This window comes from Cucumis sativus, chromosome 3, assembly GCF_000004075.3.
Source record: "Cucumis sativus cultivar 9930 chromosome 3, Cucumber_9930_V3, whole genome shotgun sequence".
In the NCBI taxonomy this organism is placed as follows: Eukaryota; Viridiplantae; Streptophyta; class Magnoliopsida; order Cucurbitales; family Cucurbitaceae; genus Cucumis; species Cucumis sativus.
The window spans coordinates 1124271-1146881 of record NC_026657.2 but is presented as its reverse complement, the minus strand read 5'-3'; the positions used below and the strand labels follow the sequence as shown (position 1 = coordinate 1146881).

At 32.4% G+C, this 22611-nt stretch overlaps 5 protein-coding genes across 6 annotated transcripts; 3 read left to right on the top strand and 2 right to left on the bottom strand.

Moving 5' to 3' along the window:
* Window positions 1–3467: 3467 nt before the first annotated feature.
* LOC101207930 (binding partner of ACD11 1) lies at window positions 3468–6181 on the top strand. 2 transcript variants are annotated; one of them, XM_004148702.3, is made up of 5 exons: window positions 3468–3660; window positions 4113–4216; window positions 4304–4379; window positions 5154–5237; window positions 5343–6181. In XM_004148702.3, the coding sequence occupies exons 1-5, from the start codon at window positions 3655–3657 to the stop codon at window positions 5925–5927; spliced, it is 855 nt and encodes a 284-aa protein (XP_004148750.1). In that variant the 5' UTR covers window positions 3468–3654; the 3' UTR covers window positions 5928–6181. The 2 variants fall into 2 exon arrangements, with proteins under 2 accessions (XP_004148750.1, XP_011650336.1); XM_011652034.2 differs by lacking the exon at window positions 3468–3660 and having other exon boundaries at window positions 4107–4216.
* An 876-nt stretch (window positions 6182–7057) lies between these two features.
* On the top strand, window positions 7058–9257 carry LOC101208416. The gene is made up of 2 exons (XM_004148704.3): window positions 7058–7313; window positions 8484–9257. Exons 1-2 carry the CDS (start codon window positions 7183–7185, stop codon window positions 8932–8934), a joined length of 582 nt encoding a protein of 193 aa, XP_004148752.1. The 5' UTR covers window positions 7058–7182; the 3' UTR covers window positions 8935–9257.
* Window positions 9258–9696: 439 nt separating this feature from the next.
* Window positions 9697–13505, top strand: LOC101208659 (dolichol-phosphate mannose synthase subunit 2). The gene is made up of 3 exons (XM_004148705.3): window positions 9697–9852; window positions 12239–12345; window positions 13134–13505. Exons 2-3 carry the CDS (start codon window positions 12256–12258, stop codon window positions 13284–13286), a joined length of 243 nt encoding a protein of 80 aa, XP_004148753.1. The 5' UTR covers window positions 9697–9852; window positions 12239–12255; the 3' UTR covers window positions 13287–13505.
* Window positions 13506–14453: 948 nt separating this feature from the next.
* On the bottom strand, window positions 14454–17126 carry LOC101211614 (probable calcium-binding protein CML18). The gene is made up of 2 exons (XM_004148717.3): window positions 16111–17126; window positions 14454–14854 (listed from the first exon to the last, which is right to left on the bottom strand). Exon 1 carries the CDS (start codon window positions 16611–16613, stop codon window positions 16122–16124), a length of 492 nt encoding a protein of 163 aa, XP_004148765.1. The 5' UTR covers window positions 16614–17126; the 3' UTR covers window positions 14454–14854; window positions 16111–16121.
* Window positions 17127–19015: 1889 nt separating this feature from the next.
* Window positions 19016–21564, bottom strand: LOC101208171 (plastoglobulin-1, chloroplastic). Its single transcript, XM_004148703.3, has 3 exons — window positions 20899–21564; window positions 20465–20660; window positions 19016–19568 (listed from the first exon to the last, which is right to left on the bottom strand). The coding sequence occupies exons 1-3, from the start codon at window positions 21480–21482 to the stop codon at window positions 19257–19259; spliced, it is 1092 nt and encodes a 363-aa protein (XP_004148751.1). The 5' UTR covers window positions 21483–21564; the 3' UTR covers window positions 19016–19256.
* Between the last annotated feature and the right edge of the window lie 1047 nt (window positions 21565–22611).

Sequence of the window (22611 nt, the reverse complement as noted above, 5' to 3'; positions counted from 1 at the left end):
TTGTCTATTTTTAAAATTGAGTACCAAAAGAACCTAATCATCAAAATCTAGAGACCGAAAAATAATTTTCGCTATTAATAATTACAACAACAACCATAACTTATGTGTTACATTTGTAAGCTATATATATATATCCACACTAGCAATTTACTTTAAAATAGTAATGTGTTTACTAAGTCAGTTACTTAGGTCAATACATATAGTAATAACATTAATTTCATCCAACTTTAAATTCATGCCCGTTTTAGTTTGATAAATTCAATAATGATAACATAGGTTATAACCTTTTATTTTTGGCAACAATTTTATTAAATATCATTTAATCTTTTTATTTTTTTTTCAAATCTTAATTCTACCTCGTGTAGTTTGAACTATGTGGTCGACTCGAACATAAAACTCAATAATTAAACTATAAAAATACCCGTGATCATTTCAAAGGTTAGCAACTCAATTTGACCCTACAATTATAGAGCTCAAAACACGTTTGTCGTTGTAATCTCAAAAGATCTATTTTAGTCATTGTATTTTTTATTATTGTCTATTCATGTTCTTGCATTTGTCGACTTTGCAATATTTGATTAACGTGATATTACATTCAATAAAGGAGTTTTTGCAAAAGTAGCAAAAAAAAATATGATAAGAGAGTAAATGTCACAACATTTTCTAAATTTACAAAAATAGCAAATTTAAATGTGAGAACTCTCTTATAGTTCTATGATTACTGTCTGGTAGCCATCCGATAAGCATATGATTTTTGTCTGATATCACTAATTTTGACATATTCTCAATATACAAAAAAAAATTGGTGGTATGAACGGTTTTTTTCTAAATGTTTTTGTCATTTGATTCAATTTTTCTTTAATAAAACCGTAAAATATTGTCATAGCTTTGTATTTGAGTTTTTCGTATTGATGTTTATAGATATTACTACATTTAGAGAAGAAAAAAACGTCACTTGAAAAAGTATATACATGGAAACAAAATTATAATGAAAAAGAGAATTCACAAAATTAAGTTAAATATAAGAGAATCGTTAAAAGTGGCCAAGTTAACAAAACAAAATTATAGAATATAGTAAAACTTTAGATTTTATCATCGATAGACACTGTTAAACCTAACATATATATATATATATATCGATAGAAGTTTATCGATATCTATTCGTGTTTATTAGTGATAGAATCTAAATTTTGCTGAATTTTAAAATACCATTTAACTATTTAGTTTAAACGATAAAATTTATAAATTAAAAAAAAAAAACTTTTTAGCAACAAATTTACAACTTTAAAATAAGTTTAGCAACAAATATTCACATACACAAATAAGTGTTTTATATCGTTCTATTTGTTCGTCGTCGCTGAATATTTTATTTGTTATCCTAAAAGTATAAAAATATTTTAGAAAAAGAAAAGATTGGATACAAAATAGAATGTACACATAAAATAAACAGCAGAAAAAACGAGAGTAAGACAATTTGAATGATCCAAATCTCCTAAAAACAAAAAATTAAATGAGTTAAAAATAATAATTAAAATTGAATGAGTAGTCGGTTCATAGTTTGTATTATTCAAACCGACCTAATTTTATGATATGTGATAATATAAACTTAGCTATAAATAAAAAATAAATCAATTTAGACTCAAACATGATGAACTAAAAAAATCTATTTAAAGCTAAAAACAATATGTTTACATCTAAAAATTCTAACTTAATTCATAGCCTTCAAAAAGTGTTTAGACTTCTCTAAACGGTTTTAGTAACAATTTCGTTTTTTTATACCAAATTGTATTTTTTTAGAATCGACAAGTGAAATTATGATAATTAATTTCGTGTCACATCATATTTTCTAAATTTACAAATTTAGAAGTGATAATCCTTTAATAGTTCTATGAATACTGTCTGATAGTTATATGATAACCGTCTGATATCATTAATTTTATCATATTTGCAATATGCAAAAAATTAGTGTCATGAGCTGTTTTTTTCTAAATATTTTTATCATTTGATGCAATTTTCCATATAAAAAAAACAAGACTTTAAAAACTATATAGTTTTCAAACTCTAACCTAGGTTTTGAAAGTAAAGGTGTAATAGTTATAAAGATCTTATGGTTAAAATTATTAATTTTCTTCCAACTATAGTATGTAAATCTTCATGTTCGAGATACTTTTTTAGATAAACGTATGCATGATATTTAACATAAAACAACATTCACTTTAGTGAGAAAATAAAGAAAGAGATTGTTTGGAGTGAGGATTGTACAATACTATAATAACTATGTATCGTATTACTGTAAATATTATTTAAAAATCTTTAATTAGCTACTGTAAATATTATATAATACATTGTTTATTATTTGTTCTTAAATTAAAATAATCTACATCTCAAACATAAACTATTATAACTTAACTATAATAACTCACTCATCACTTCAAACATATTCTCTGTGTGATAGAGAAAATGAAGAAGGAAAATAAGAGAGTACCGAAGAAGATAGGAGCAGTTTTAGGTTATAAATTGGAGAAAGGTAATGGGAGAGGGAGAGATGATGAAATGGATACCAACGGTAAAGATATCGTTTAATTTACTTTTTAAAGGTGTAAGCTTTAATGCAACTTTTTGGTATTTAGAAGTATTTTTGTAATGAATCATTAACGGTTTATGTTTAAATAATAATTGATGGGTACTTTTGTAACATTAATTTTTTTTTTTTAAAAAATATTCTTTTAAAATAGGTTTAGAGATATTTTCGAAACAACTATTTCCGTCTAAAATTAACAACCAAAGTTTTTTTAACTATTCACGCAAGTGCAAGGATATTTTTAAAAACTTTTGAAAGTTTGAGAAACGTTTTACACCAATACAGAGTTCAAATGGATTTTTTTAGAATTTATATTAATAAGTATAGATGATCGTTTTTTTCTGTTGGATGTGAGAATCAAACCAAATTAACCTACATGAAATTATAATAGGGTCTAATTTTTCAATGAAAAATTCTCATGACACAAATAAATTGAAATTATTTACTAGACATAACAAAAATAAGTTAAATGGAGAAATATATTTTTGCAATTATGCTATAATTGAACTTTTTTTATTCTTTAGATTTGATTAGACATTAATAAGAATGGATTTGATATTTTTAAATTCTTAAAAAAGCTTACATTTTAAAATTTAATATATATATATTTATTTTTTAATGTAAACATTAAATATAAAATTACAACTCAAGAAAAGACTTGCAAAGGTTTAGATAAAATTTCACAGCTGAAATAGACAGAACCGTTAAATAGCCGCGTGGACCGTCACAGTTTCCGTCCAGAAGGCCGCCCCGTTATGGAAATTCCCACCGTCCCGTTAGCTCCGTTTCGAATCAACGCCGGATCTTTTACGCGGTTAATAGCGCGTGTAGTTCACGTTTATAGTACGAAATATATCGATACTATAAATATCCATCAAACCGGAGCCTTGTTTGTTCGTGCCACAGCGATTTTTCTCTCATCAGAGGCGACGAAGACTTGTCCGCACTGAGGGGGAAATCCTATATTCACAATCAATTTTTCCGTTCCTAATTTGTTTGGGTTTCAGTTTTCCGGGCGATCGTCGGTCGATTCCTTCCCCGTTCCGGCGATTTTATCTTCCTCATTTCCAGCGATGTCGGTTAGTACTTCCTCAATTTCCCTCTCTTTTCATCGTGTTTGAAGAAGATTGGGATTGTGGGTGTGGCAAATGGTTAGGGAAAATTTTCATTGGGTTAGATTTGGACCGGTATTCTTTAGTTTTTCATTGGGGTTATGGTGCAATGTGCGTGAAGAGATTAGATCTCTTGTGGTTTACTTTACCGTTTGACTTTCCTATTGGAGGGTTTTGTGTAATGTCAAGATTTTTCCCAATCAGTGTATCAAGAATAGAGATTGGTGTTTAAGCAAATGGGTCCATTTCTATGGTTCGATTAGTGAAATGTACTTTTGAGTTTGTGCGGCATTCATTCTAAATTAGGACCAGGAGCATCATTATCACGATTACAATTGCTGCTTGTTGATTTCCGTTGTTTCTTGGCTGCACCCCTGAAAGATTTCTTGATCGAAGTGCTTATTTTGTTCTGTATGCAGATTAAGACTGTCCAAGTCAGCAATGTCTCCCTGGGAGCGTCTGAACGAGATATCAAGGAGTTTTTTTCCTTTTCTGGTGACATTGAATATCTTGAAATGCAGAGGTATGTGTACTGATTTTAATTTCAGTTTATGATACATATTTTCTTCCTTCAATTTTAGGCTAACACTAGGTATTTGTTCTTGTGCAGTGAAACTGAACGGTCTCAAACTGCTTATGTAACATTTAAGGACGCGCAAGGGGCAGAGACTGCTGTTCTTTTGTCCGTAAGTTTGCTCTCTGGACAATGTCTCTACTTCATATTAAATATAAGTTTTATACCCGTTGGTATTTAAGGTTTAATTCTCAAAGATTCCATTATTAGTGAAGCTTTGTGTCAAATTTGAAACATGGTTTGCAATCTGGTTGTTCAATATTAGAAATGATAGTGTTCTTGGCTGTTGTTAGTTGGTCAAAGGGCATAACAAAGCCTTGTCCTTAAGGGAGGAGCTGATGCTTTAACCTCATTACTAGGAAGAGATCATTAAGGGCCATAATATCCCTTCTTCAATTTTCTTTAGTTTTACCTTACATCCATATCTTCTTCAATTTTCTTTAGTTTTGCCTTTCATCATTTCCACCTTCATAAAACTGCACTGATTTCAACTGATGAATGAATTATCAGAATGATTGTGCCAGCCCTAATATCTCTATTAGGTGAGTATTGTTGCCATTTTACAATCAAATAATGTATGATCGAGTGGGCATTTTGCCCCTCAATGAGTTAACTGATGTAAGGGATATGGCCTTTTGTTCAAACAGTAGGAGGTCAAATTTTGGTTTGATTTTTCATCTATTATTGGAGGGTTTAAGATATATTAGCTGGAAGTACATTCTGCATCAATCAGATTGCCCCTTTTCTCTTTCCTTGAGATGTATTTTATCTGATCATTTTTTTCGTACACATATAAACAGTTGTATATGTAACACATTAAATATCAAGAACGAGCAATACAAGTCACTTGAGCTAGTTAGATTAATGAAACTCAACTTCTTATCAGGGAGCAACTATAGTGGATCTTTCTGTCAACATTACTCTGTGTCCCGATTATGAGCTCCCTCCTGAAGCTACTGCACCACCTCCTGTAAGATTCTTGGAAGTATTATTTTTTGGCATGCTATGTTTGAACCTGTTTTGCACTTTATATGTTTTCTCTTAGTTGACGAGATCATCATCTTGATTGTTGTAGGCCCCTGGAACTAAGCCACCTGGTGCTGCTGAATCTGCCTTTCGGAAAGCAGAGGATGTGGTTAGCGGGATGCTAGCCAAGGGCTTTATCTTGGGCAAAGATGCACTCAACTCGGCTAAGGCATTTGATGAGAAACACCAGTTAACTTCCACGGCTTCTGCTAAAGTTGCTACATTTGATAAAAAAATTGGGTTCACCGAGAAAATTAGCGCTGGTACATCGTTGGTGAGCGACAAAGTTCGGGAAGTAGACCAGAAGTTTCAGGTTTCTGAGAAGACAAAATCTGCATTTGCAGTTGCAGAAGAAAAGGTTAGCAACGCTGGATCTGCCATTATGAAAAACCGATATGTAATGAGCGGGACTAGCTGGGTTGCTGATACTTTCAATAGGGTAGCCAAGGCAGCTGGAGAAGTTGGTCAGAAAACAAAAGAGAAAGTTGTGGTGACAGAAGAAGAACAGAAAAAGAAGACGGTTGAAGATTTTGCTAAGGTTCATCTCTCGGAATCCCCAAAAGCAGCATCGGCACCCCCTGAGGAGCCTCAACAACGTCCAAAACCCGAACCAGCTCAAGGTCTGATCCTCTGAATTGTTGTGATGTTTGTTGATATCTATGTGTCTGAAAGTTCTTGTAGCTGTAATGTGTACTTCCCCATCATCTCTGGCATGGTTATTATATGTTAGGGTGAAAATATAGAATAGATTTCTTCCTCAATTAGTGGTCAGACTTTATTGCATAAGATATCTTCATTTTTCATTATATAAAAACAGCAAAATTTTCCATGTTGAGAACAAATTCTGCTCTTTCTACAATGCTATATGTATCTATGCAGTTCTGGCTAGTCTTGCATTTCAGAGATTTATTTATTATGTGCTTTGAATGTTAGAGTATAAGGTTAGGTAAGTTGAATCTCCTTCAATCTCGATTTTAATAATGCATTGCCTCGAAAAAATATTTAAAATGTAGGACGACTTTACTTTTGTTAATCATAGCTTGTTTTTTTATTTTTACCTCGGGCCTTTTGTAAAGGTTTCAAAACTATAATCAGAGTAGATTTTTAAAATTGGTGTCACATATTGACTAAAAATCGGGATTAATGCACCATCACACTGTTCTAAGTCTCGGTTCCACCTTTATAGAAGATCTGATAATACAATTTTGTATATAAATGCATGAAGATATACTAATCGTAGGTTGATCAGTTTTAATGTTTATAACCTGAATATTGGTTATTATTGCATATTTAAAAATATATACTTTTGCTTTTTAGAACATCTGAAAAGGCTAGATGATAATACGAAAACAATTTTATGAATACTACTACTTATGAGTTTATTTGTTTTGATGTCCAAATCCATATTTTAAAAACCAATCTAAATTGTAAGAATTAAAGAATTCATTTTCAAAAGATAGATTTTGCTTTCCAAATCTGACTATAAGAATTGGGAGTATTTCTTTAGTAAAACAAAATTCATAGTAAGAAAAATACCGAGAAGGAAATGATCATACACTTAAATTATGAACCAAGGAAATGATTTAGGTTGTTTAATATAATAAAATTATAATTTATTTTGTTATATTTATAAAAAACAAAATTAATGGACAAAGTTATGACGTTGGCACAGACGCAAATATTTACTAATTAAATTAATAAAGGCAAAATATCAACGGCTGAGATTGATAAGGAGAAATGATCAGTGGCCAGAATAATTCTCCAACATCAATCGATGAGTTTAGCGGTAAAAAAATGGAGGACTTGGGGGAGACGAAAACAAGCGAAGAATCGGTTCTTCAAATGCCAAAGAACAGAGCAAATCGCAAGAAAGTTCGAGAGAGAGAAAAATGGTGCTGTGGGAAATCACTCTAGGAACCGCCTATTTCTTGGGTCTCAAGCGAACTTATCGTCTCGCCCTCAAGCTTCAACGTCGCATCATCAGCCCAAAGCTTCCCAAGATCCGTCAGTTTGTTCGCCGGTAATTTCATTTCCGATGATGAAATTGGAACTGAAAATGTGTTTTTATGTTGCGTAATTTTTTGATTTGGGTTTATTAGTTCGATACGAGATAACCCATGTTTTGGGTTTTGATTGATTTAGTTATTCTTCATGTTTGCATCAAAAAAATTGTTGAAAGAATCTTATTCTGTGTCATTAGCTTGAGAGAAGTGGAGAGGGTGACTTTAGGGCCGATTGAGATATGTAATTTGATTTCCCTTTTTGTTTTCTACTGGGTTCTTGGGCATTTTCACTTAGCAGGACAGAGGGGTTTTCTTCTTCCTCTCTATCGTTTTCATTCTCATTCTTATAATGATATTTCCCAGCATTTCTGTCGTCACTTTTATCTTCCAGCAATAGTTCATTCTTATGATGGTTGCACGCCAATATTTGTTTTTAGATCTTTTAGTTTTGGCATGAGCTGAAAATCCACCCGTTTTTGAAGCATGATTATGGCATTTGTCATGACTGTGATTATTGTTTGGAAGTTCATAATTATGAAGAACTGAAGTTTGTTCCAAAAATTCTAAAGCATGAAAGTAATTGTTCTAATGATTGCTGATAGGAACCTCAAGGGGGACACCTTAGCAGTAAGAACTTAGAAACCTTCTGAGGTCTAAAAGCCGAAAACCGTTCTTGTCTCTGATCTGGCTTTAAATGGCCAAAACCTCCCTGAGAATTAATTGGATGAACTATGAACATAATGCAAGAAATGCATGGTACGCCTGAACATTCCAATTATATTATAAATGAATAAGAATAAATGATTAGTAAAAGCCATGTTTATTGCCCTTTATGTTCGGCTAGAGAAAGAAAATCAAATCTCTCGTTTTCTTGTGTAACTTTCTTCTTGTAAATTTAGTATTAGATGGTAGATTGTCTTGTTGTGTTGGTTCAAAGGTGAATAGATAGACAACTCTTAACTTAGAACGGTTGCCACTCTCAATGTCCCGATTTCTTACTGACACAAGATTTTCCATATACACTAAATATGATATATTTCTTATTGATATGAGATTATCAATATTCATTAATTATGATATATTTCTTATTTTTACGATAGTTTCAATATCCATTAAATATGCTATGTTTCTTATTGATACCAATATTGTTATGTGAAATATTCTGCCTGTTGTGTTTTCTACTGCAGACGTACCCGTGATGTATTTGATGTAGCATTAAAAGTTCACCTGAACATACAGAAGAGAGACTTAGAAGTTGGTCGAAATCTTGGTAACTGGATTCTACGATTACTCGACCGATATAAACCATCAGCACAAATTCGTAAACAGGATGGTGAATCGATGGCAAACGCGAAAAAGCAGATTTCCAGTTCCTCCATTTTAAAAATGCCAGAGAGCTCCCAGACCTTGAAGAAGCCAAAATCTTCCAGACAATTATTTACCTCATCAACAAATATATGGCCTAAACAATTTCCTACAATTTCCATGATGATAAAGTCTTCAAACCCAGCCTCAAATATGATCCAGCATAGACATTTTGGAATTTTGACGCCCGCAGCACTGGGGCCGAAATATGTAAGAGGATGGCAAGGTGGGGTCATTAGGGATGATATAAGGCAATGGATGTTGCAAAACTAGAAACCAACTTGATTGTTCTCTCTACAAGATCTTAGGACATGGTGCCCAACTGAAAACTGAAGCTGTGGATAATTGAGTGTCTAGATTTGCTGTTCTGCTTCTTGACACTTGAAGCTTTGGCCGATAACTGGATCGCTTAGTTCATGTATAATGTCTTGATACAAAAAGAAAAATAATAGCATGAAACTAGAGAGTCGTTAGAGGTTGAATCAACTTAAGAAACATGTATGCTTTAAAAGTTGTGTACTTTTTGTCATCATTGAAAAATATAGAGAAGGATTTTTGGTTAAATTTTTTTATTCCCATAGTATGTCTATTCTCCAGAATTTGAGTCATCATATGTGCATGTTTTAGAGCTTCGAGAGGACTTATTTTTATTAAAAGAATACAATTCTATCCCTTCAAAGACAATTAAAATATCGATATTTTGAAACTCATTTCCTCGATCTTTCATGCATATCTAGGCCAAATTTGAAATGTCGATATTGATAAAAATATCACGGTCTTAATTTTAGAAAATGTAAATGTTAATATTTAAAAATATTAACTAAACATTTAATCCATTTCTTGAAAAGTTATAAAAACAAATAACACTAATAAATATTTTTCTTGTTTAATATTTTTTTTTATAATGTTTTGTCATTTTTTACAATAAAATTAAAATGATATTCCATTAAAATTAGAACAATAAGATAAAATAACAAGGACAGAAGCGTGATTTTGAAGGTCTAAGTCCAAAAATCTTTATTTTTCTCACATGGGTTAAAAATCAAATTTAGAATTCCAAGTTGGACCATTCTTCGGAAAAACCTTCCCAGAATTTTGCCTCATTCCTAAATCCTTCCAACGTTTTCAGCTTTGATTTTCGTAAATTGTTCGTTCCACCAATCTTTCAGAGTTCCGGCGACGACCAATCAGGTATGGACTCTACACCAAGCTATCGGTAACCGTGCAAAAGTTTCGACAGTCTTTGATCTTGGTTGTGATTTTTATTGCGCGATTTTTTTGATTCCATTGAAATATGAGCTCTATAATTATTGTTCTGTATGTATAGTAATTTATTCGAATTTATGAGATGGTATTGTGATTAGCTTGATCGATATTGGCTGCTTAAGAAGAATTGAACATTAGCTATCATATTCGTGAAAACTACAATAATGTGAGGATAAAGTACAAACCATTTGTTGGAAAATAAATTCAGGGGAAAAAATACTACAATGTTCAGGTAATGGTATGAAGATTGTTTGAGGTTGGATTGCTTCATGTCATTGTACTTACGCTATATGCATTTCTGGTTCTAGAATCTGTGCTTGTCTTTGAGACAAAGATGGTATTGACTGTTGGATACTTTTCCTTTATTATTTTGGCTAGATTTGATAGTCATTTGGTTTTTTGTTTTTTCAGCATTGGTCCTGTTTTCTTGCTATTTCTTTGCAATGATTTTCGTTATTCTTATGAAAATATTTAAATTCTTAACCAAATTTCAAAAGCAAAAACATTTTTGAAAGACCAGGTCCTTTATTATTTTGGAAACATTCATAAAGAGTATATAACGAAATGAAGGAACACACAAGTGGAATTGACAAGAACTTTGTAATCACGAACAAGTTTACGAAATGGTGACCAAAACCTAATATTCTAACCTAACCTTAAGTTTATAGTTCTACTTCGAAATTCCAATATCAAATTTTGAAGCAGTCTCTTTATATTTCTTACGTTTTGAAGTCTTCCTGAATACTAACTTGACAGTTCCAAAAGGACTGTTGCTACATTGCCCCTCAGTTCTAACCTTTTTTTAATAGGTTCCACTTCCGCCTCTTCTACCTTTTAAGGTTTTAAATTTGCCTTCTTCTTTGCAATATCCCCTTTCGAAGGCAGTAGTTCCTTCATTTTGCTCTTTCAGTTATAGAATTTTTCATATTTACAAAAATCAAAGCCCTCTTCATGTCTAAAACATAAAAATCGTTGCGGTGTATTTCTTTCAATACACTTGGGAATGGAACTGTAAGAATCAATGATAATCTAATCCGAACGTATGGTTCTGAATTGTTCACCTGGTGCTCCTCTTAGTTCATACAATAATGAACATTTTGATTGAAAACCCCACTTTAATTGAGAAAAATGTAACGATGCACAGGGGTAACATGAATCCTAGGCCGACCATGTCCATTCCTATTCTCCTAAATGAAAAAAAAAGGTGGAAAACAAAGAAGTTGAGTGATGTTAATGGAGGTGGATTTCTGGTTGATTATTTACATATACAGTCTATTAGCACCAGGATGCACATAGATCTATAATATCATTACGGATTATGTTGACCATAAATCGTTATCTTTCTTTGAAGGTCATAACAATCCCGCAATATATATTTACTAAAAGGGATAGCTCTATTAGCATCCATGCACAGAATCAAAATGAATTATGATTATTCATTCAACAATCTAGTTTATATGAGTGAGATAATGTATTCACTTGAATGATTTGACAAGATTAATCATCTACAAAAATGGGTGATTCTTCAGCTGCCCAACTTACCCTTAACCTATAGTAGGAGGGGCAGAAAGGGAATGGAGGGTAATCTGACACGAGTAAGGAGATGAAAGCAGGTAGTTGTTGTATGGCTAGAGTAGTGTCGGTGTTTCTCTGAATTGTGTGGCTAAGGCTTCGGGTTGGTGAGTGAAAGGTATCGAATCTTATTTACGAGAATGAGCAGTACAAACTCATTCCCTCGATACAATCTCTACATCAACTAAGAGCACGATCACAGGAGATCGTCTCCTCCTCAACCTCTCACTCTCTAGATGGTCTCCCCACTACTCCCCACTACTCCCCCTCCCCACCACCTCTCTTCTCTTAACAAACTATTTAAACTCTCAGTTACTCCTCACTTACTGTGGTCCTCATACATTAACATTCCCCTTTTTAGCCCTCGTATGGTACTGAAACACACTCGGGGGTCTAAAAGCGAGGTTCCCAGTTCTCTCGAAATAGTTGAAGAAGTTTGTTTGCTTTTTGGGTAGTTTCTTACAGTTTCGTTGCTTGTAATAGTTCGTTTTCCTACCATTATGAATACTTTTGTGTTGTTTAGCGTCATTGCTGGTTGTTGTTAGAGAGAGATTCCTAACAGGTGCATGGTATTCTCTAAATTAAGACTAGGTTTGGAACTTTGGAGTGTCTTTCTAAGTTCTAACATGCTAAAATTATACGTTGAGAAGTAATTTAATGTGCTTTGGTCGAGAAGTAACTTAAAGCATCTTTAAGAGTGTTGAACTAAATATCGAAATGATTTTTATGTTATTCACAGGAAATAATAGCCTCAAAATGGAGTTAGCAGACAAGACGGTTGGATTTTTGTTATCGCTAACGAGCTTGTCTATATTCACTTACTATACTTTCTGGGTTGTTATCCTGGTAAGTTCTTCTTCCATGTCTATAGATGCTCAACCCAAGTGTGATTCCATTTAGTGAACTTGATCATATTCATGATTTTTCTTTTTGAAAAGCTGATTATATTTCTGATTGATTAATATTATCTATTAGAGAAAAAGTATTCGTATAATTAAACATATCTTTAGACAAATTGCAAAAATCACTTTTTAATACGGTGATAGTTACAATTATATCATCGAACTTTCAATTGTAAAAGTTGAGCCCTCAAACTTATAGCGTTAAAATTGGACTTCATATAATAAAAATTGAACCCTTCAGCTTATACCATTATACAGTTGTTACAGTTCTACAATTATGTAAGTTTGAGTATACAATTTTATTACTTATATAAGTTTGAAAGCTCAACTTTTACAATTGTAAGTTTGAGAGTGTAATTCCAACACTACCATACCTATTCTACCATCATCCTATTTTTGAATTCTTGTAAGGGATATTTTCAAAAGTAGCAAAATATTGAAACTATTTACAAAATATAGCAAAATCTATTAAACTCTATATAGTCTATTTAAGTTTTTACTATATTTTATAAATAGTTTGAACGTAACAATTTCCTCTTGGTAATGTAATGATGAACAAAGTGAGTATTCTACAAATTTCCAAATTCACAAGGTGGTCCAAATTCACAAGGTGGAGTGAGAGTGTTAAGTATTGATATAATTGAATTGACCGTAACTCATTAGTTGCTTTAAGATTTTGGGTTGTTCGGTAATATAACATAACCAAATGTATTTTGTTTTGTTTAATGGCAGCCATTTGTAGATAGTGATCACTTCATCCACAACTATTTCTTACCACAGGAATACGCTATATTGATACCTGTATTTGCTGGTGTGGTACTTCTATGCTTATTAGGCATTTTTGTAGGAACTGTGATGCTCAAATCCAAAAAGAAGAAAGCATGAGTTTACTTTTTTTGGCAGTTCCTTTTTCTTTTTCTTTACTGTTTCAAAGCTCAGTAGCAAATCAAACCATCGACTTTTATGATGGTAACATATGACTTGTTCGCTAAGATTGTCTAGTGTGTCAAATGGTTGTTTGTTACCTTCTTAGCAAAGCTAGTTAGATTAAATATTATAATGTGGTTTAGTAGTTCTTAGCACAACTTCTTTTTTCTTTACCAAGTTTCTTCTTAGTTCTTACCAATATCTCCATGTTTTTCCAATGGATTTAATAGCACATTTTTAATAGGTAACAGTTGCAAATGTAACCGTGTTTTTAAAAAATGACAAATATAGCAAAATTTGTTTGAGTTTATCTATAGTTGATTGGCTATATTGTAAAAATTGGTTTATTATGATAGACCACAAGAGTCTATCAATAATAATGGTAGATTTTGTTATATTTGTAATTTTTTAATATGTTGCTATGCACTTCTATTATTATTTCTAAAAGAAAATTTACATAAAAAAATTTAGAAAAAAGCAATCTATTGTACTTTTTTTTTGCATATCGTAAATACTTAGATGATTATGTGACATGCATTCTATTATCCTAAATGCATTCTATTATCCTAAATTGTTTTGCTATTTTTGTAAATGTCTCTTTCTAAAATCGGTATTGATTGTAATTATCCCTTTGCTCTTAGAAACATTTAAATATTACATTTCTTTTAGAACTTTTCTACTTTTTTTTCTTTCAATTATAGGTTTATATTTTTATGTTAAAATGCTCGGCAATCTCTCTTTGAATTCTTTTTTTTTTCTGAGTATTCCTATTCGAATGGCTTAAAACTTAATACTTTTCTAGCTTAGAAAATGTGTAACCAATTCAATTCAAAATCTTAAATGTATGAGGGCAAAAGTCATGTTTTCCATCAAAATTTCCTTTTAATCTTATTTCCAAAAAAGATTTTTTTGTCAATGGAAGAGTTCACGAGTTAGAAAGTCAAACCAAACATAAAACATAAATCTCATAAACGAAACCATGATGAGTTGTCTCGTGAGATTAGTTGAGGTGTGCGGGAGTGGCTTCACTCATGGATATAAAAAAGTATAAAACATAAATATCAGATATACAAATTATTTAAATTGGATATGATATTCAAGTTATTTATCAACTAAAAGCATTACTTTTGCGCAATCTTAAACTACGCGATCATATTCAAGTTATTTCATTGACTAAAAAATGAAATTAAACAAGATCTCGATGGACAAAAGTTAAAACACGAAAGCATCAAACTACACACCATATCCAAAACTGGAATTGGAATTAAAATACTTCGCAAAAATCCCAGCAGTCTTTGGTTTGGACTTCCAACTTTATAAGCAAACAACCAAAATTTGAAACCCAACAACTTAAACTCGATCGTGTCTTTATCAAGCAGAGAAAAATAGGTATAGATTTGAAGACTAAATAGACATTCAAACTTAACCCCAAAAATACCATTTTCAGTTTCTTGACAAGATCTTTGTGTTGGTATATCATAATTTGCCATCCAGGTAACACCCCATTTGCTGTTTGTTTCCAGTCACTGCAAAACGATTTACAATCACACACCTTAGTTTCTCATGCTCAAATGGTTGCCAGAAGAAGTTTATATAACAACAATGTTGACATTTTTCAACTTGTGTTAATCAAATAAACCTTTGTTTCAATATATATTTCAAAAGTAATCTATGTAGTCAAGCATGCATCCGTAAATGACGACAGAGGTTAGTGATAAGAGGGATAACTAGACAGACCTATACTTTCTTTAACAAATCATAGAGGTGAACCCTTCAATCTACATATGATCATGTAACATCATTTAACAAAGAACAAAACAAACATGAATATTTGTGATTGTATAAGTGCATAGCGATGTTTCAAATAGTATAATCGAATTGGAGTAAATGTAGTGCTTGAAAGGGGCATGCTTTTGTCTATGGAGTGATGGGGGAAAAGAGAGAATGGGAAACCCTATGATGATCTTCCCCGAGATTGTCCATAACTCTTTGGTCGAGAGAATCTTAATGATCATCTTATTTCATTCACTAGAGAGAGAGATATGTGCACAAAAGTGATCTAAAGACAACAATGAACACTAAACTAAAGAAGAATTGTAAAAATCAAACAACAACAAAACAAAAACCTTTTACAATAGCAAAAAGAAAATACTACTAAACCCAAGACATTATTAGAGGTGTTTGGTCCACCAACTTCATAAGTCGGTGTTAAATAACTCAACTTCACTAACTTTAACTGTGTTCACTGTTGAATTTGACACATTTATTGAGAGATTCTCTCTTTCTCTCTCCATCCCTCCAATGTTTTATTCACTTCATACTAAACAACATACAACCTCAAAGTTTCCAACTCCAACAATATTAGCTTCATTAGAAGTCAAACTCAAAGCCTTGAACACTTCCAAGATGAGAAAGGGGTTTCAATAGAGAGTGACTTTTAGCCTGAAGTTTGAATCTTTTGAGTTTATATTCCCTACATTTTCTATTTTGATTATCAAGTTTATGTTGTATACATTTAATATGTAAAGAGTTCATGATTAATAAGTAAAGATATGGCTTTAAAAATCTAGTTTAGCATAATCTAACTTATGTATAACTCGCTAACATGAACAAATGTATACAGATATAGTACACAAAGCAAACATATGCATAGACTTTACAATCTCAATATTGTAAACAAAACCAATATGTGAACTAAAATTCCTACCATTCTCAATTGAAAGAAAAACTGCAGAAATTGTCCAATATAATGTGAGAAAGAGATAGAGAGAAAGATTGTTACCAGAAAAATCATCATGCCCAGGAATTATCAAATGCAGCAGAAGTAATTGCCTGAGAGAACTCTTGAAAATTGATTCTGCCATCGCCATCGGTATCGGCTTCCCTGATCATTCCGGTGAGTTCCTCCGCGGTGAGAGCATGGCCGAGTTTGGCCATCGAGTGAGCCAACTCGGCCGCAGTGATGAACCCATTCCCATCTCTATCGAACATTCTAAACAACTGCTTTAATTGCTCCTCCGTGTAAGGGCATTTAGCCGATACCAGCTCCGGCTCAACCAAAGCTACGAACTCTGAAAATTCAACTAATCCATTGCTGTTCGTATCTGCCTTCATTATCAAACTCTCAAGCTGATCCGGACTCGGCTTCAAACCAAGTGATCGTAAAAGCGATCCGAGTTCAAGTTGAGTCAAACTCCCGTCGTTGTTCCGATCAAACGACCGGAAGATTTCTCTCAACTCCGCAATTTGTTCGTCGTCTAACTTAATCGGTTGTTTGTTGCTCATGTTAATAAACAGAGCTCTAATTGCTTCAAAATTACTGTAAAACCTAAATCAACAATAATCTATCTCCAATTACAAATCTCTACCAAAACCCAAATAAGCAAAACCCACATTCCATTACCAAATCACCTCCAGCTCTTCTTCTTCAGTAGAATCCAAAATCAAATCCTTAAATTTTTCAATACTTTCCCCCCTTCGGATTCACCCAATCCACTCCACAAACAACAACAACACCAATACCTACAAAAACTCCAATCAATATTCTCCAAAACAAAAAAAAACAAAAAACAAATCGATCAAAACCAACTGAGAATTTTCTGAACAGCTTTTTGATCAGATCGAGATCGAGACCAAAATGATCCAAAACGTGCACCAATGTCGTCGTTCTTCCTCCTCGTTCGGTGGATCGACCGAATCACCCGTGAATATTCTAACTCACCCAAAAATCGGATCAATAAAGAATTTCCACAAGAACAACAAGAATCCAAAACGGAGGAAGTTTTCTATCGAATAAAATTTTCCGATTACTTCCAAAAACATTTTTAAAAAAAAAGTCAAATTTTCCTTTTCTTAATCTAATTTTTCTTTATCAAAATTTAATATAACTCTTTATTTAATAATAACAATAATAATTAAAAGATTAAATTTAAAATTATAAGTTTAATTTTGTTTGCATTTTCCTTCGCCGGAAAATTATTCCAAAATCCGATAGAAAAGGCGGGAATTTCGTGACAAATTCGCACGTCTTTTTTAAATGTCGACGTGTATTATTTTTCCGTTAGGAGTCTTTACTATCAACTACTTTTTGAATTCATTTAATTTTCTTCCCATCCTCTTTTCACCTAAAATCCTTACACCTTTTTTATTTACCCTTTCAACCTATAACTAAATCAAGTATGGACGTTAGTCTAATAGTGTCACCATTGAATCAACTATAGTTAATTTGATAGATGTTTAAGCTGACTTATTGTGAACGAGTGTAACAAATCTCTCATTGTCTTTTACTTGTTATGGCTTTTAGGTTAATCGATTTTGATTAGTCAATTCTATTTTTCGATCTATTGTGTTCATCCCTACGGGACTAAACTATGGTTGATTGAATTTTGTGGGATAAATGGTTATAAATTAAATTTTAAATTTTAAATTATTGCTTTTATGGAATACTTAGGAACATTTTTAAAAGCAACAAAATAAATTAAAATATTTATGAGCTATAGCAAAATTTTGGATTCTATTAAAAATAAAAAATTGATAGACTTCTATATATAACTATCAAAGTCACGAAAAGTTTTCGTTTGAAAATTTTGATATATGTTATAAATATTTATTGTTAATATTATTATTTCATGATAGTATATGAATTTGTGAGATGTTCAATTTGATTTTATTCAATATTTTTCTTAAAGATTTGAAATTGATAGGTGCTTTTTCTTTTCTTTTCAAGTCATGGGAACCGTTCAACATTAAATAATGTAAAATTGTTAACTTGATGAAATTGTTTTCAAGCCCTTTAGCTTATTATATTTACTTATTCAAAATGTTTATTATATTTGAATCTTCGATTAAAATTATGCAAATAAAATTACTACAACTTGTTTCAATTGGTTTAAAATATAAATACAGACGCTTCAATTTCATTTTTAAAAAAGCACTTGCATTGCATTGTTTTAGTCGAACACTTACATTGCTTACATTGCATATTCTAACTTTATGGTTAGATCAATTAAAATCCTAAACATTATCTTCCATATATATATACTTAATTAGAAGTTTTGTTATATTAGGAAAGAAAATTGAAAATCAAATAGGTATAGAATGAAAAATTAGTGAATGTAATTCAAAGCACAAAATTGATTCACTAATAAAAATTTACAATTTAATTCAATATATTTATTAGTTTTTAAAAAATTAATTAATACAATTACTAAAGTTTAGAGGTATAAAATGATATTTTCTCTAATTAAGAATATGTTTCTAGTATCATGACTAAGTTGCACACATCTTGTTTATTCTTACAAGACTTGTAAACCGTTTGTCCTCGCTACACTTAGTCGTAAAACAAATGGTAAAAGATAACCCTGATTAAGCTCTTTGTTATACATTTTGACCCTGAATTAGACCATTTTGATCAACCTAGGATGGTTAACCTAATTCGTTATTGAAGAAAAGGGAAACCATAGTAATAGGGTAGAATCATATATTTTGATGTAATAGAGTGGAAGAAGACCAGCAGCAGCCAAGTAGAAAAGTTGTTTAGCATTTTAGAAGAGAGTCGAACCTCCCGGAGTGTCGAACTGAGCTGTGTAATCCCGTTTCTTTCAAGCAATCGTAACATCGAGTTGGTTTTCTTTCTACGATGGCCATAGGCAGTCTTGACCAAAGTTCGGCATTTATAAAGACTCAGATAGACAAATGCAGGCATTGATCACATACACATTTATTCAGTATTTTCAATTTATCCCTCTCCTTTTTATTCCCCTTCACAAATTAGAAACTAGCAAGATACAAGACTAATTATGTAGATGCAAGATCAATATATTTTCTGTATCATACTCATCTACAAAATAGAAAGTGGCATTTCATGACTTGATATTAAAAAATATAAGCAATTACATGCCAAACTCGACGACAGAAAGTACCTGATTTTCACTGATCTAGTAGGGCGCTCCCTTCTTTAACAAGAACAAAAAGACCGCCATCGCCCCTCGATATTCGAAGATCTTCATCGAGGTATGTAATAAGTAGCCAGGACTTGTTACGATCACCTGGAATTGGTATCTTGAGTGGAGGCTGACCCGAAATGACCTGGAATAGACTTGCTACGGTTTGCTGTACCGGATCAAGAGTTTGTTGCACAGGGGATAAGTTAACTTTTTGTCCAAAAATATCAATATTTTCTGGAAGATCTAGCCTTGACTTTATCTCAGGAGGTTGCAGAATACCTTCTTTGAATTGAACCTGAACATAAATTCAAGGAGAACAAGGTCATAATCAACCCAAGAACTTACACGAAATCAAAATTCTACGTTCAAGTTCCATGTAAGACTTGGCAAGTGTATACTTATTGTATAAAGTTAAAAAATGTTTGAACCTGGCAAAAAAGAGATTGAACATGAATTTTAATTATTGCTATTTTTATAAATCCACACCCACCCTAAATCCTAGAGTCTAGAGACATCAAGAGTTTTCCTTATTGAGCTTACAATTCAAACATACGACTTTTGGTTAGATGTTACTTAGAGAATAAAGGCCTTAGCCAATAGGACAGCTCTTGGAGCATGACAATGCTCTTACTTCTTTAAGTTTTTTGGAAGAAGGATTTTCCATTTCTTATTCCTTTTATAGAATAACACTCTGAAATAACCATCTTGGATTCTCTTAGTGGTCCATAACAGTCATGGGTATAATAAAAGACTTGAGAGTAAACGGGTTCCATTCATGGGAGCCCCCTACCTAAAATTTAACGTCCTACAAGTTGCCTTAGCTCCAAATGTTGTAGGGTCAAAAGGCTGCCCTTTGAGATTAGTACAGATGCGTGTAATCTAGCCCGTATGCTCTCAAAAATGTCTGCTAGTTTTGAACATAATGAAATATGGTTCCGTCTCATGTTTTAGTGAATTTGTTATATTATTCATATAGGGGACAAATATTATAGGACTTTGTTGAACCACCAATTGACCCAAAAGTTTAGATGAAAATACAGAGGGAACACCTTTTAGTTTCTTTTCATTTCAAAAATGGAAGAAACACAAGGTAAGAAACATGCCTGTGCAATTAAGAACAGATATTAAAGACACGCGAAGAACATACATAATTCTGAAAAAGAGAGAAAATTTTGTGAAAAATAAAAGCACCTGTATCCTTGAAGGACTTCGAACTTCAAAAGCAGCAGATGCACTGAAAGAAAATGTAGTAAATGGGCTGGACAAAGTGGTGGAGTTCACAATGGTAAGCGTATTTGAGTCAATTTCTTGAGTAATCTTCTCCACTTTCACCAACGGCAATGCTCCTAATGCTAGAAGTGGCAGCAGCTCGGAGAATGCAGTATACCTAATCCATCACAAATCAAGCATGGGGTTGAGAAGCAACATTCAACAAGTCATTCAAATTTCAATGAACTCCATTAATTAGAAAGCAAGCACTCTCTCTCTCTCAATCTCAAATCTTAATATTCGCATCTGAAGCTAAGGACATACAGAATTCCTCTTCGAATATGCATACACTAAGCGCAAATCAAGAAATCAGATTATAGATGAAGAACGAGTTTAAAATTCCGTAACGAACTTACACTAGAATCCAGTTACCATCTAAAAGTCCAGAGGCCTCTACCGGCGCCGGAGTTGGATTCGCCGCCTCCAATTGGTTCACAATCTCCAAAATTTCAGCTCTTTCCTCCAACCCAGCCCTAAATCCAAACTCAGTCCCGTAAACCGTATCAACCAAACATCTCTTAAGCTCCAAAAGCTTATCACGATTATCCACATACTCCTCACTCTTTTCCTCAACCACAGAAGGTTTACCATTTCCTTCATCGCCACCCCACTCGTCATCTTCCTTCGGCGGATCGAAGTCCGAGAGTCTCGTCAACGTAGAGTCAGGTTCGGGTTCCGTTTCTTCGCCCCACTCATCGGTGATCTTCGGGCGAGAAGTGGTATCGTCTTCGTCGGTGGTAGATGGGTCATCGGAGAGAGAGGAGGTGAGGCGAAGGGAGGGGAATCTGAGAGCTCCAGATTCTTTGTGAGAGAGATTGAAGGAGAGAAATGATGGGCGGGAAATAGTGGGGAGAGAGGAGAAGAGTGGGAATTTAGGGTTTGTAGTGAAGAAGAGGGAACTCCGTGAAGAAGAAGAAGAAGAAGACAAGAGAGAAGCCATTCTTGTGAGCTTCAAAGTTCTGAGGTGTTCGAGTGAATCGCCATTTTTCTTTTTCTTTTTTCTAAATTAATCCACAGCCATAAATTTTAAAAATCAAAACTGTTTTTGTTTCAAAACACATTATCTATCTAATGATAACAATTTTATGGATGAAGAAAGTCTAATTTGTGCAACATTTAATATAATGTTGCAAAATTACCACTCGAGTTAAGCTTAACTTGAGAACACGTTAAATTTAGTTAACATAATGTATATTAGTTATATTACAATTGATTCCAATTCCTTTTAAGATTCCATTAACTTTTTACGATGTTATAGAAATATTGATGCTTTTTGTAAGAGAATGTCAAAGTTATTGACATCTAAGAATATTAAGTTCTCGGTTTAAAATGTCCATGGATATTTAGAAAAAAACACTTTAGAATCATTTTAGTAAATATCTTTTTATTTAAAATTATATCAAAAATTATAAATATAATCAAATATTAATGGTTTGTCTAACGAAATAAAATAAAAACTCATTAAAGTGAAATATTGCAAGTTCGCACTTAGTTTGTCCTTCCTTTTATATTTTTTTCAAACGGTTATTATGTTGTTTGATATCAAATATAAACGTTTACTAAATATATTAAGCGTCGCATGTCAATTAGTTAGACAATTTTAGTATTTTTCATCATACATCTATCAGTTTTCTTGTTTCCAAAATTGTTCTCCACCTACTTGGCGGGTTATATTTTTTAAAAGACTTAAAAGGAAAGGAATGTATACTAATAATTGTAAGCTTCTTTTCTATGTTAGAAAAATTATTAAAAGAAAACATTGGGCCTGCGGGAACGTTAAAGCCCAAACGTCAATTGGGCTTAAAGGACCAAATTCGAACATGCTTGCATTTTCCATCCATCAATAATCATAGCATTTTCAGTCCTAAGCAAAATTGATGAACTTACATTTTGTAAATAAAATCAACATTTTCATAAATAACCATGAAAAACCAAACATTTAAAGCTTTTGGGTTTTAAATTAATAAAAAAACTATAATGATACGATAATACTTTTATAATTATTGAATAAAATCACTCAAAAATTATTAGGAATAATTTTCAAAATATACGATTTAAAAATAATTGTT

Coding starts and splice junctions, on each gene's coding strand:
- LOC101208416 (XM_004148704.3), top strand. CDS start 7,183: ATGGTGCTGTGGGAAATCACTCTAGGAACCGCCTATTTCTTGGGTCTC. Junction 7,314..8,483: donor ATCCGTCAGTTTGTTCGCCG/GTAATTTCATTT, acceptor TTTCTACTGCAG/ACGTACCCGTGATGTATTTG.
- LOC101211614 (XM_004148717.3), bottom strand. CDS start 16,613: ATGAGCAACAAACAACCGATTAAGTTAGACGACGAACAAATTGCGGAG.
- LOC101208171 (XM_004148703.3), bottom strand. CDS start 21,482: ATGGCTTCTCTCTTGTCTTCTTCTTCTTCTTCTTCACGGAGTTCCCTC. Junction 20,661..20,898: donor GATGGTAACTGGATTCTAGT/GTAAGTTCGTTA, acceptor GTGATGGATTAG/GTATACTGCATTCTCCGAGC. Junction 19,569..20,464: donor GAAGTCCTTCAAGGATACAG/GTGCTTTTATTT, acceptor ATTTATGTTCAG/GTTCAATTCAAAGAAGGTAT.
- LOC101207930 (XM_004148702.3), top strand. Junction 4,380..5,153: donor AGACTGCTGTTCTTTTGTCC/GTAAGTTTGCTC, acceptor ACTTCTTATCAG/GGAGCAACTATAGTGGATCT. Junction 5,238..5,342: donor AAGCTACTGCACCACCTCCT/GTAAGATTCTTG, acceptor TGATTGTTGTAG/GCCCCTGGAACTAAGCCACC.
- LOC101208659 (XM_004148705.3), top strand. CDS start 12,256: ATGGAGTTAGCAGACAAGACGGTTGGATTTTTGTTATCGCTAACGAGC. Junction 12,346..13,133: donor CTTTCTGGGTTGTTATCCTG/GTAAGTTCTTCT, acceptor GTTTAATGGCAG/CCATTTGTAGATAGTGATCA.